Genomic DNA, 12,401 nt, shown 5'->3' on the forward strand with positions numbered 1-12,401 from the left:
ATTATAAGATAAAATTGAGAATGGAAATGGGGAATGTGTCAAAGAGACAACAACCCGACCAAATAAAAAACAACAGCAGAGGGTCACCAACAGGTCTTCAATGTAGCGAGAAATTCCCGCACCCGGAGGCGTCCTTCAGCTGGCCCCTAAACAAATATATACTAGTCCAGTGATAATGAACACCATACTAATTTCCAAATTGTACACAAGAAACTAAAATTAAAATAATACAAGACTAACAAAGGCCAGAGGCTCCTGACTTGGGACAGGCGCAAAAATGCGGCGGGGTTAAACATGTTTGTGAGATCTCAACCCTCCCCCTATTCCTCTAACCAATGTAGAAAAGTAAACGCATAACAAAAAGAAGTTGTTGATTGCTGTGTCCTAAGAAAAATTGGTTGATTGTTATTTTTTTGTGAACCATTAAAGAAAGCAGTTGACTTGTAATTACAGTAAACACCAATTATATATGTAGCATTTGTTTTACAGGGATGGTTATCTGAAAACACAGGATTCGGGATTACTGTTGTTAACCTGGTATTATGTCTACTCATTCCGAGTACGGTTATATTGGTTTTACACCCTAATCCAAGTAAGTGAATCAATATGCCCTTAGTTAAGCTAATTTAGTAAGAATACTTTCAGGGTGGATTTTGATATCAATTTCTTTTATTTTCCAAATCAGGTAATAAACTTGTTCAGTAAATTCCTTATGCTGATTAGTAATTTTTTCCAATTTCATCTTTAAAACTAAATTTAGACATTTATGGTTGTGTGACTTTAACTAATATTTTGTTGTTAGTTCCACATCTCAGAGTTTGTTATGATGTAATTTTTTATAGCAACAATTTTATTACCATCTGAAGGTGTTTATAGTGTGCATTTTATAAAAACATATTATTTTTTGGGAAGAGGGGCATCAAGGTTTTCCATTGCCCGTCTGTACCTACATATGCATTTCTCAAAATTTGTTTCTGCTTTCCAACTTTAGTATGCTGCAACCAAATGTTATATAAGTTATAAATAAAATTGAGAATGGAAAATGGGAATATGTCAAAGAGACAACAACACAACCAAAGAGCGGATTACAGCCAAAGGCCATCAATGCAGCAAGAAAATTCCGCACTTGGAGAGGCGCCTCAGCAGATCCACAAATGAAAATGTGTACTAGTTCAGTGAAAACGGACATCATACTAAACTCCAAATCATGAATGAACTAAAATTTAAAAAACATACAAGACTAACAAAGGCCAGAGGCTCCTGACTTGATACAGGCGCACAATGTGGTGGGGTTAGACATGTTTTGTGAGATCTCAACCCTCCCTTTTACCTCTAGCCAATGTATAAAATAAACAAACACACAGCAGACACACAGTAAAACTCAGTTTAAAAGGAGTCAGAGTCTGATGTCAGAATAGGTAACAAAAGAAACTAAGCAAAATGACAATGATAGATAGATAAACAAAGGACTGCTAGCATGCCAGCTCCAGACCTCATTTAAACTGATTGAAAAATTATGTCAATGGCCTGTTTACATAGATAATTCAATATGGGAAATTTAATTCTTATAAATACTTTATTTTGTGAAAATTAGGGTTATAGGTTTATTTATATCACTAGTTGTATATTATTCTTATTTTTATTTTGTAGTTTTTTCCTGTATCACATGTGGGATGTATTCAGTGATGTTCCTGAAGCTGGTGTCCTACTTCAGTGTCAACAGATGGTGCCGCTTACAGAGGACAGAAAATACAAAGATTAAAAGAAGAAAATCTTTAAGTGTATCAGAATCAAGTAAGATTCATGTAAAGCCATACAAAAAACTTTGTTACCCAACATTAGAATAAAATTAAGAATGGAAATGGGGAATGTGTCAAAAAGACAAATATCCGACCAAGGGCAGAGTATTTTGAGGGACTCCAAGTTTTCCACATGTTTTTTTTTGGAATTTTGTTCAAGTCTGATGACTTTGTGCAGAGTTTGCTTTAGAAAATTCACTAAAATATTCAGTTTTCAGCACAGGTATAGTTCTTCTGATTTAGCCTTGTTAAGATTGATGACCCTTAAGTTTCTTACTGTCGTTTAAAAGGGTTACCACCATTTCAAAAACTGATTTTTGTTTAAATCCTGGATCTGAATGTAATTGTGTGTTAAAATTCTACTTGTTATTAAGAGTAAATGAATTCATTTGTACTTACAGTGCTCAAATCAGAAAATGGAAAACCAGAGACAATGCTTGTCAGTTATCCAGATAATCTGAACTATACAGGTAATTATTATTATTGAAGCTTGCTCGCAAATAAATTCAATTCGAAAAATACCATGGCATAAAAAAAACAGTCATATTAGTGAGGAATGAAAATAGAAACTTAAAATTTATAAAAAAAATCCAGCATTCTTATATAAGATACAAGTCTTTTGTTTGCTTTGGCCAAAGAAATCCAAAATAATGTAGGAATCTCAAAAAAATATTGATCACAATGCTATAAATTTAAGACTAGACATTTTTTATTACAGATTTATACTATTTCCTGTGTGCACCCACTTTATGTTATGAGTTGAATTTCCCAAGGTCCCTGAGGATCAGGAAGAGATTTTTACTCAAGAGAGCAATAGAAATGGTATTTATGAATTTTCAAAATATGTTTTCCAGGAAGACATTTAAAGATATTTTTATGTGTAGAACTGATGCCTGTTTTTTGGGGGGAAGATTACTCAGGAGTGAAATCACAGAAAAATTCTTTAAATGGCGTCAGCTGTTAGTTGAAACATATAGTAGTTTCTTTGTTTGTTGGGCACCATTAAATCCGAAAACTTCAGTTAAGTAAAAAAAAATTGGTATCTTGAACAGGTTTTTATTTCATCTTCTTTCTATTTTTCAATGTAGAGTGAGTACAATGTATGTTGTGCAAGCATGTGTAATATAACTTTAGTATTGTCACATAGTTTAATGAGATGTTTTTTTCACTGTTACATTTCCATATCCTTGTATGTTTCAGATTTTTTTGTCTCAGCTGATAATGGCCTTAATACAACAGGTATATATAGCTACATAATAAGTACACTACTTTTGTTTGTTAGTCTCATGTGTATAACTTAATCAGTAAAATCCACACACATAATTAGTTTTTAGTCTTTGGATTCTTAATAGCTTATCTAGCTTTCAGTTCAAAATGAATTTTTTAGCCAAATATTCCTTTCTGTTACAACCTTTTGTAATGAAATACAAATATGGTAGAGACTTAAAAGATGTAATTGATTGGTTGTCGGTATTTAACACCACTGTTCACACTCTTGGCTATACTATGGCAGCCAGCTTCAATTGGTGGAGAAAGCACAAGCACTCTTAGAAAAATCACACAACTTTGGTAGGAAAACTGTTAATCTTTATAAATTATTTTGAGGTAGAAGTTAAATCTTAACACCACAAGTGGAGTGTGAACTCTCAACCTGATTGTTGATCGTCTATTGATTATTATAGATGAACAACTTAGACCACTCAGCCACTGAGGCCTCTACTGACAAAATAAAAAGATGTTGGAAAAGGTTGATATATCCATGAGAAAAACTTCACAAAATGACATAGATATGTTTATAAGATTTCCTTTTTTTGTAGTGGATCATTCCAACAGTAAACAATTCAATGAAACCGTTAAGTGAATTGGAATTCCCAAGAATGGTGGAGAGATTACTGAAATTAGCAGTAAGTGTTCAGGAGATCAAAAGTACTGATGAAGAAATTCTATACTTGTGATCACTCATCCATGTATCTCATTGGTGGCACATCTGATGATAAAAAAATATATAAATTAGCAAACAGAATATTTCCAGAAAATTGTAATTATCATCGCTAAACAAATATTAAAAGCAGTATAAAATAAAAATGGTAATGATTTAATTTTGTTTAACTAGGATCTAACAAACATGTAATATATTTGCCCCAGTGAAACTGAATATCAATGTTTTTTAACAAAACCTTTTAGATTTTTTTCATGATCAAAATTTGGTTAACTGCAAATCTCAACAATAAATGTATATAGCAATCACATACAAAATTAACAATATTTTACTTTCAGGTACCAAATCATATCATCTGGTTGATATTTTTCTACTGCTTCTTCCATTCATCTTTAAATGTAATAGCAGAAATATTAAGATTTGGAGATAGAGAATTTTATAAAGACTGGTGGTAAGTCTTAAAATACATTAATAAAATAGACTGCTATATAGAAAAAAAGAACTTTAACACTCATATAAACATATAAATTTCTAACTTTCAAGTCTATTTTGTTTTCAAGTTGTAACTTACATGTACAAAGCAGAAACAAATATTGGTATAGTATTTTTATTACAAGATAAATTTTCATTTACTTTCATATTCTCTAAAGCTAGTGAACTTATACATATATACATACAAATGTATTGGCTTATAAAAGAGTTTTCTGTAACCACTTGACTAATATGCTTGATTCCAATCTTTTTGTCTGAACATTTGGTTGTGGAATGAATAATGCACATTAAAATAATGACAGTTGCTTGAAATATCAAGTGGACACAAATGATTGAATAATGTGAATAGGATCAAACAATTGATAATTTCAAGCAGGCTAAATGACCTTGTTAGCTGATGGATGCAGGATCCAGTTGGCCCATGGCATTGTCTGATTGTCTTCATCTTATAAGTTTGAATATTCATTTGGTATTTTCCTTCTGTCTTTTATATTCAACATTTAATTCTAAACATAAAAGAAATTTTGAGTAACCTTTGTTATTAGGGCTACTTTGACCTTTATACCATGATCTTATGTATCCTGTTATTCTTAAATATGATTTTCAAGAGGGGTATATTTGATACCGGTATTTGATATTTTCTTTTTCAGGAATTCAGAAACAGTAGACAAATTCTGGAAAACCTGGAATGTACCAGTACATAGATGGTGTGTAAGGTAAGTAAATATTTACTGTCACTACACTTATTAATAAAGGATCCCAACACTTCTATTACAACTAAATTATTTGAATTTTTATTAATTACACAAAATTCATGTGTGTTTATTTGGTATGCCATTCAGGATTTTTATTAGCTAAATTAATACATTGAATTACCAAAAATATGTTGAGTACAACAGACTACACACACCACTAATACCAGACTCCTAAAAAATATTTAAAAAAAATGAGAAAAGAATATAACACATGGTTGAGATAGCCGGACTTGGTTCCGGAAAAAAACCCAAACATTTGTTACAGTTTTTGATTTAAATTATATAAAATGGTTATTGGTCAAATCATTTTCAGTTGATGTAATTTTTTTCAGACATTTGTTTAAACCACTGGTAAAAAGAGGATATTCTAAAATGTTTGCTTCAGTGGCTGTCTTTGCATTATCAGCATTTTTTCATGAAGTAAGTTTGATACCACACTTGATTAAATGTATCCACAGTTTCAACAATCTAATATCATTTATTTTCTGATTTAGATATGATAAAAAAAAAAGTCTTTGAGAAAGGGTCATATTTAAATGGCATTAGCTGTCAAATTCATTAACACTAAAGTAACTCATTCATAGATTTTATTGATAACATTCTAAAATATGTATCAACAGCGTCAGAATGATGATTTTAATGTAAGCCTTCTTCTGATAATTGATAATTTGAAGTTTTCACTATGTTGAATGGACTTAAAAGTAGTTGTAAGCTTCAATGAGTGCATTCTTGTTTGGTATTACAAACAATTTTATGTATTATTTTCATTCTTCCATTAAGAAAAATATTTTTTAACAATTTATTTTTCTTTTATTACAGTTTATAGTCAGTGTACCATTAAGAATGTTCCGAGTATGGGCGTTCTCTGCTATGTTGGGACAGGTAAGTCTTCTTTACACTCATGGTTTTCCATTGATTTAATCAATTTCTGGCATTCATGTGCAGAAAACTTTTCTGACTGAAAGGATATATATATTGTGAAAACAACTTTAATTGAGGGAGCTGTTCACTTATTCAATATTCATATCTGTGAAATTGCTTGATCCAACTAGTGAGCATTGAAAAGTCGGACACATCATAAAGTATAGACAACTTGTAAAAAGACAAGTGAATTTCAGATTTTCTAATTCTGTAGTCCATATCGATGCTTCATATACATTTCTTAAATTAGTTATTCTCTGAACTCAGTTGATAATATTTTGTATGAGTGCTTACGGTTACCAAAAATTTTCCAAGGTACATCTATTGTTTATAAGCCATTATTAAATGCTGTGCCTCTAGGAAATATTAATCTTTAATTTTTAATCCATGTATATAATCAAGAGTTGATTATTAATTTTTATTTGTTCACGAGCATAATCATCATAAAAATTATGATAATAATCTAGTAATTGCATATAATATTTTTTTAGATGTAGAAATATATATATTTTAATATATTTTCAGGTTCCGTTTTCATTATTCGTCAACAAATATTGTCGTCATGAGAAGTATGGTAACATGGCCGTGTGGTTGTCTCTGATTCTAGGACAGCCTATTGCTATATTTGCATATGTCCATGACTATTACATAATACATTATGCAGCACCTACCTGAACAATGGCAGCTTTCTTTTCTTAACTGTGATACATAATAAGAACAATATAATATAGACTTCAGCTTTATTCTGAATTGAAAAAAATGTTTAAAAAAAATCATTTATATCTTATTGTCATGACCAATTCTATCTGATAGATGCCATAATTGTTAAATTAATGCATCAAGCATTGTATAAACATAATGTATAGTTTTTCAATATTTTGCCAATCCGTTCAGTTTAAATCCATACTTCTGTTTTGTATTTATAATATTTAATTTGTCTAAAGGCAGCTAAAAGCTCCTTACATTTCAAAATCATGGATGACAGAATCTTTAGACAATTTGTCACTAAAAAATTTTTAAGGACATGTTTAAAATGGATATACACTGATTATACATGGTAATTTTGCAATAACTTAGTCACAAGGTCAAAGGTATAGATCAGTGATCCAGCTAGGCCGTTTTCAGAGGGCGCGGCGCCCGCCCTTTTCCGAGTGGCGCCCTGTGCCCTTTTTACAGTTTCCAGGGCGCCCTGCCTTTTTTGAAGATCGATTGCATATTAATTTGCGTATTGATATGATAGGCTAATTACTAAATTTTACCTGGGGAAAAGATTATGACTTTGTTTACCACCCCAAGCTAATCAATGGTTACAACTGGTGTCATAATCTGTTGTTATAGGTAATCCGTTTATCGGATGGGTCAATAATGATCATCAACATTAATTCGTTCAAATAGAATCGGTCAGTCGGCAATTATCTTTGAAGAAATGTGCATACAACAACTTGGGCACAATTTGCGATGTTTACCGTAGTTTCATGGAAGAAAGTAATGACAGAAAGTTGGAAAACCATTATAAACTCGTTGAAGACATTGTTTTACTTGTTTTCTGTAAAATAAACAGAAAATTCAGACGTATTTGTCATTGACTGCCTTCATTTTTGATACGAAAATAATAAAAACGGCCGCCATATTGTGATCATATTTACATCATATTTACGTACTGTTTATAATCCTCCAAAGAAGGAGCACACCCGAATAAAGAAAGATAACTCAATCTGATTTTTTTCCTAGCATTGAGTAACCCATTTACATATTCTAAAATGTGTCTCCATACTTCTTGCTTAAGAATATATATGTTTAGGTATTTATTTTGAGTTATGGGAAAAGTTAAAGAGGGTCTTAGTAGCAGTGTTGGTAGGGTGCCTTGGTCATCTTTTTCTGTATTCTTTATTTTTGATACTATTTTTCACTGTTGCTTTATAGCCTAAAATTGTGAATTTACTGAGCACAGCTGTTTTGTGCTGTATTGCCATCAAGCACAGCAGGGGTAGAAAGGTGAAACTGGTAAAATGTGGTAGACCATAGAAACAGTATGAAACAGATCTCCTTTCAAAACATACTGCATATAAAGTTCAACTGTGCCAAGCAATGATAAAAAAAACTTGTGTGACAAGCTGCTTGACAAGTTTTTCAGCCTTAAAAGTAGAAAGATAGAGTTCTATATGGGCTAAAGATGTTGTTCTTGTATAACCTGTGATTCAACGAATAAACACAAATGTTTGATTAACATCTTTTATTAAAATATGCCCTTTTCATATTATCATATCGCGCGTTAAATGCCCTTTTTCAGGATTGGCACCCTGCCCTTTTGAAATCCTAGCTGGAACACTGTAGATGATGTTCTCTTAGAGATAAAAACTAGCTTTAGATGAGGTATGAAGGGATAGATTTTAATGAATACTTTTATGTATATGATAATATGATAATACTTTGTAAGATAATTATATTTATACCATATAACAATGTCATAATTATTAGAATTAATGGTAATGGTATTTTTGTTTAACTGTCTCTGCTGTGTGTGAATAACATCCATAATCCTTGATGTTATAGCTTCTGTTTTAGAAATGAACATATTGTGTCCATTAAAAGATATGATGCTACTTCAAGCACATGCATCATGGAAATGGTGAATCAACCAAGAAATATAAATGTTCGTGAACAATTTAGAAGTGTTAAAACTGTCATGTTATTTGATTTCATATGTTTTTCAATGCAAACACAATGACTTTTTTATTTTATATAGCATTTTGTATATCAGTTTGACACTTTCTTACAAATTTTCTGATATCTTGTCATATTTAGCATTTTGAATGTTGTTTTGTTTCACCTTCAATAAGTGTCAGTGAGTGAGGCATAGGTATTACTTTTTCTGTTTTCATTGTTTTAAGTGTTAGGACTTAGTCAATTTTAGAAAATAAGCTTATGGTACACCATTTTTTATATTATACATTCAACATGTAATATTAAAAATATTCTGCTTCCCAAAATGTTTCAGAGACTTTATTTTTTTAATTGTAAATTTTTTTTTATAACACATATTTTGCTCACCTGACCTGAAAGGTCAAGTGAACTTTTCTCATCACTTGGCGTCCGGCGTTGTCCCGCGTCCGGCGTCCGTAAACATTTACAAAAATCTTCTCCTCTGTAACTATTGGGCCAAATTTAACCAAACTTGGCCACAATCATCATTGTGGTATCTAGTTTAAAAAAATTGTAGGATAACCCAGCCAACCAACCAAGATGGCTACCATGGCTAAAAATAGAACATAGGGGTAAAATGCATATTTTGGCTTAAAACTCTGAAACCAAAGCCTTTTGAGCAATTCTGACTTGGTTAAATTGTTTATCAAGTCAAGATCTATCTGCTCTTAAATTTTCCGATGAATCAGACAACTGGTTGATGGATTGCTGCCCCTGAATTGGTAATTTTTAAGGAAATTTTACTGATTTTGGCTATTTTCTTGAATATTTTTGTAGATAGAGATAAACTGTAAACAGCAATAATGTTCAGCAAAGTAAGATCTACAAATAAGTTAACATGACCAAAATGGTCAGTTGACCCATTAAGCAGTTACTGCCCTTTATAGTCAATTTTTAACAATTTTCATAAATTTTGTAATTTTTTGTAAATTTTTACAAAATATTTTCCTCTGTTACTAATGGGCCAAGTTCATTGTAGATAGAGCTAATTGAAAGTAGCAAGAATGTTCAGTAAAGTAAGAACTTCAAACACATCACCATCACCAAAACACAATTTTGTCAGGAATCCATCTGTGTCCTTTGTTTAAGAGCCTCTAGTTTATGATGTTTCGCGTTATAGACCATTGATATTTTGAATTTCATATCTATCAAATCTTATTGGTACTACTATTGTGAGACCTTATTTTGTAATCATGGTCTGCTAAGTTTTTTAAAAGTATTAAAGCACTCAGTATTTAGATTCGAAAAGGTCTATATAAGTACATAAATAAGGATGTCCGTTCCCATTTATAGGAGTATTATGGGAGTTTATCAAATAACTGGTTTTTATTTTGCTGCAAACCAGGTGACATTGCGCTCTGTCTTATTGACATTTATATAGTACGATTTTATACTGTGTTTGTTTGCTTGGTATTGCACTAGAGCTTAATTATTTGTAATTTTCACTTTTGTAAATTGATTGAAATTGCTTTATAACCACTTGGTGTAAAAATTTGTTAAGAATTAAGAAATATGAAATGTAAATCCATCCAAAATGGTGTTTTGAAAACTTGTTATTGATAAGATGTGCTAGAACATGTTAAACTTTATACTAAGGGTTATTAAAATGTGCAGTAACAAAGCTTTTAAACTCATGTATTTCAATTTTGTTGGCACTATTATAAACCATAAGTGCCTTGCTCTTGGATATTGTTGTTTATTTTCCGAGTAAACCCTGGATTAAAAGTCAGTAGATTGTTTATGTTTGAGGTATTTCAAACATATTTTTTTACCAGTAATAGTGTCAAATATGTATTCCTTGTAATGCAGATTTGTTTGGTTTTAAAGATTTAACGGTGCTCATTTATTTGTGTATTTTCTGAGTCATTCCCGATGCCGATTAAATTACCCACACCATTAGACATTGCTTAGAAAACTTATTTTTGCTATTTCTAAATAACTCATATGTGCTTACCTATACTCTAAAGATATTTTTGGGAGTTTAAGATTTTTTAGATAATCTTCTGAAAAGGAGGTAATATAAAAGTGATTGCTTTTCTAGTCAGAATTGACAAATTCTCAAAACACTGTTTGTTTAGTCAAGGTAGAGGGCTAATTAATTTATTAATCATTGGATTCTTTTAAAAATTAAGTGTAAGAATTTTCTATATTGATAATGTAACTAGACCCGATTCTGTAGAAAACATTGTGTAATCATACTGTGAATTTCTTAGGTCACCAGGGTCCAGATTAAGCTCACCTAACATTACACTGTATTTTTGTATACAAAATTTACCTCAGTTTCATTTCTTTGTGCCATATTCATGTTATAACCATTATTTTATACTATTTCATCTCACCTGCCTCTAGAGAAAGTTTCAGTTAGTTTTATCACTTAGCATTCAACTGTTTATGTATTTGTAATAAAATGATGAATGAATAGAAGAGAAGAATCAAATTTAGCCAAAAACTTAAGGAATGCACCAAACATGGTCATCAAAATCTTTTATTTAATCATGCTACAGATACCATAAATCAATTCACAGTGCCTGACAGGTATTGTTCCTATTCATTTCTTTTCATGATAGATGAATAATATGAAATAAATTTATATATCTTTAATACTTAGTGTTGATTATTCTTCAAATAAATCCACGACTGCAAACTCTGTATGGGATATTCACATTTGGAAAACTTATATGTGCATCAGTTATTGATAAAAGAACTTTTATCTCACTTGATCGTTTTGAAATGCAAGCTTATCTGAAGACCTAGACAAAGACTACTCTGACTCTTGACAACCTTATATAAAATACACTTAAGGTCAATCTGGGATATATTATTATCTAGTGCTTCTCCTGATAAAAATAATTGAAATCAGACTCGTCAATAGTGCGCAAATCATAACAATTGGAAACTAAACCAAAACAAGGTTATGAAGCATTGACAAAAGAAATTAACAAAATTGTGGGTCAAATCTAGCTTAGGCCATCTATGCCTGAGGATACAAAAGCATGTTGAATAAATTAACATAATTAAACTAGACAATAAATTAACAGCAAATACCAATGATAAGTCATGTTACCACACTCAAATCAAATTACTGTCAGAATGCCTGAACAAAAACGAATTTAAAGAGCATTGAACACAGGAATTTCAAAACATTTTGCCAAATCCAAACAATGTCATAAATGGCTTAGGGAGAAAAGCCTTAGTGTCAAGTTTTTCAGCATTTTATCAACAATAATTAACAGAAAATGATGGTATCAATAATCAGTCATCACAGCAGGGTTAACTACTTGGCTGGTGATATATTCAGAGACCAAACATTCAGAAGCAGTACAATTGTCCCATGCAGTAATTATATAATGCTGGTTTTCTAAGAAAGATCAGATACATTTTTGTCGACACTGTCAATTTTTTCGCAGACAGGGATAATGATCCGGCGGCAGCAGCGGCTACTACAGCTGCAGCGTTGCCTTACTTCTTAAAAGCTTAATATTTAAGAAGATGGAAGACCTGGATGCTTCATACTTTGTATAAGATACCTCATGTTACGAAGTTTCCATCGGTCACATGTCCATTTTCCTTGAACTCATTTTCATGGTTCAGTGACTTCTTGAAAAGAAGTTTAGATTTTTTGTAATGTTAATTTCTCTTTTATTATGAGTATTGGATAACTATATTTGGTATATGTGTACCTTGCAAGGTGCTCATACCCATCAGACAGTTTTCACTCGACCTTAACCTCATTTCATGGATCAGTAAACAAGGTTATGTTTTGGTGGTCAAGTCCATATCTCAGATAGTATA

General features: G+C 31.3%; 1 protein-coding gene and 1 long non-coding RNA gene across 3 annotated transcripts in view; both read left to right on the top strand.

Moving 5' to 3' along the window:
• LOC139523891 (diacylglycerol O-acyltransferase 1-like) overlaps nt 1–6,724 on the top strand; it is a 20,765-nt gene extending 14,041 nt beyond the window's left edge. For both annotated transcript variants that reach the window (XM_071318265.1, XM_071318264.1), the window contains exons 6-16: nt 490–592; nt 1,651–1,794; nt 2,201–2,269; nt 2,518–2,621; nt 3,000–3,038; nt 3,617–3,703; nt 4,077–4,189; nt 4,881–4,946; nt 5,318–5,405; nt 5,805–5,867; nt 6,432–6,724. In XM_071318265.1, coding sequence (XP_071174366.1) covers nt 490–592; nt 1,651–1,794; nt 2,201–2,269; nt 2,518–2,621; nt 3,000–3,038; nt 3,617–3,703; nt 4,077–4,189; nt 4,881–4,946; nt 5,318–5,405; nt 5,805–5,867; nt 6,432–6,581 — 1,026 coding nt within the window. In that variant the 3' untranslated portion in view covers nt 6,582–6,724. The remainder of the gene's footprint in view (nt 1–489; nt 593–1,650; nt 1,795–2,200; nt 2,270–2,517; nt 2,622–2,999; nt 3,039–3,616; nt 3,704–4,076; nt 4,190–4,880; nt 4,947–5,317; nt 5,406–5,804; nt 5,868–6,431) is intronic.
• Nucleotides 6,725–8,879: 2,155 nt separating this feature from the next.
• Nucleotides 8,880–11,210, top strand: LOC139523893 (uncharacterized). The gene is made up of 2 exons (XR_011664709.1): nt 8,880–9,242; nt 9,497–11,210. It is a non-coding gene; the product is annotated as an uncharacterized lncRNA (long non-coding RNA).
• The last annotated feature ends 1,191 nt before the right edge of the window (nt 11,211–12,401 follow it).

This window comes from Mytilus edulis, chromosome 5, assembly GCF_963676685.1.
Source record: "Mytilus edulis chromosome 5, xbMytEdul2.2, whole genome shotgun sequence".
Classification (NCBI taxonomy): Eukaryota; Metazoa; Mollusca; class Bivalvia; order Mytilida; family Mytilidae; genus Mytilus; species Mytilus edulis.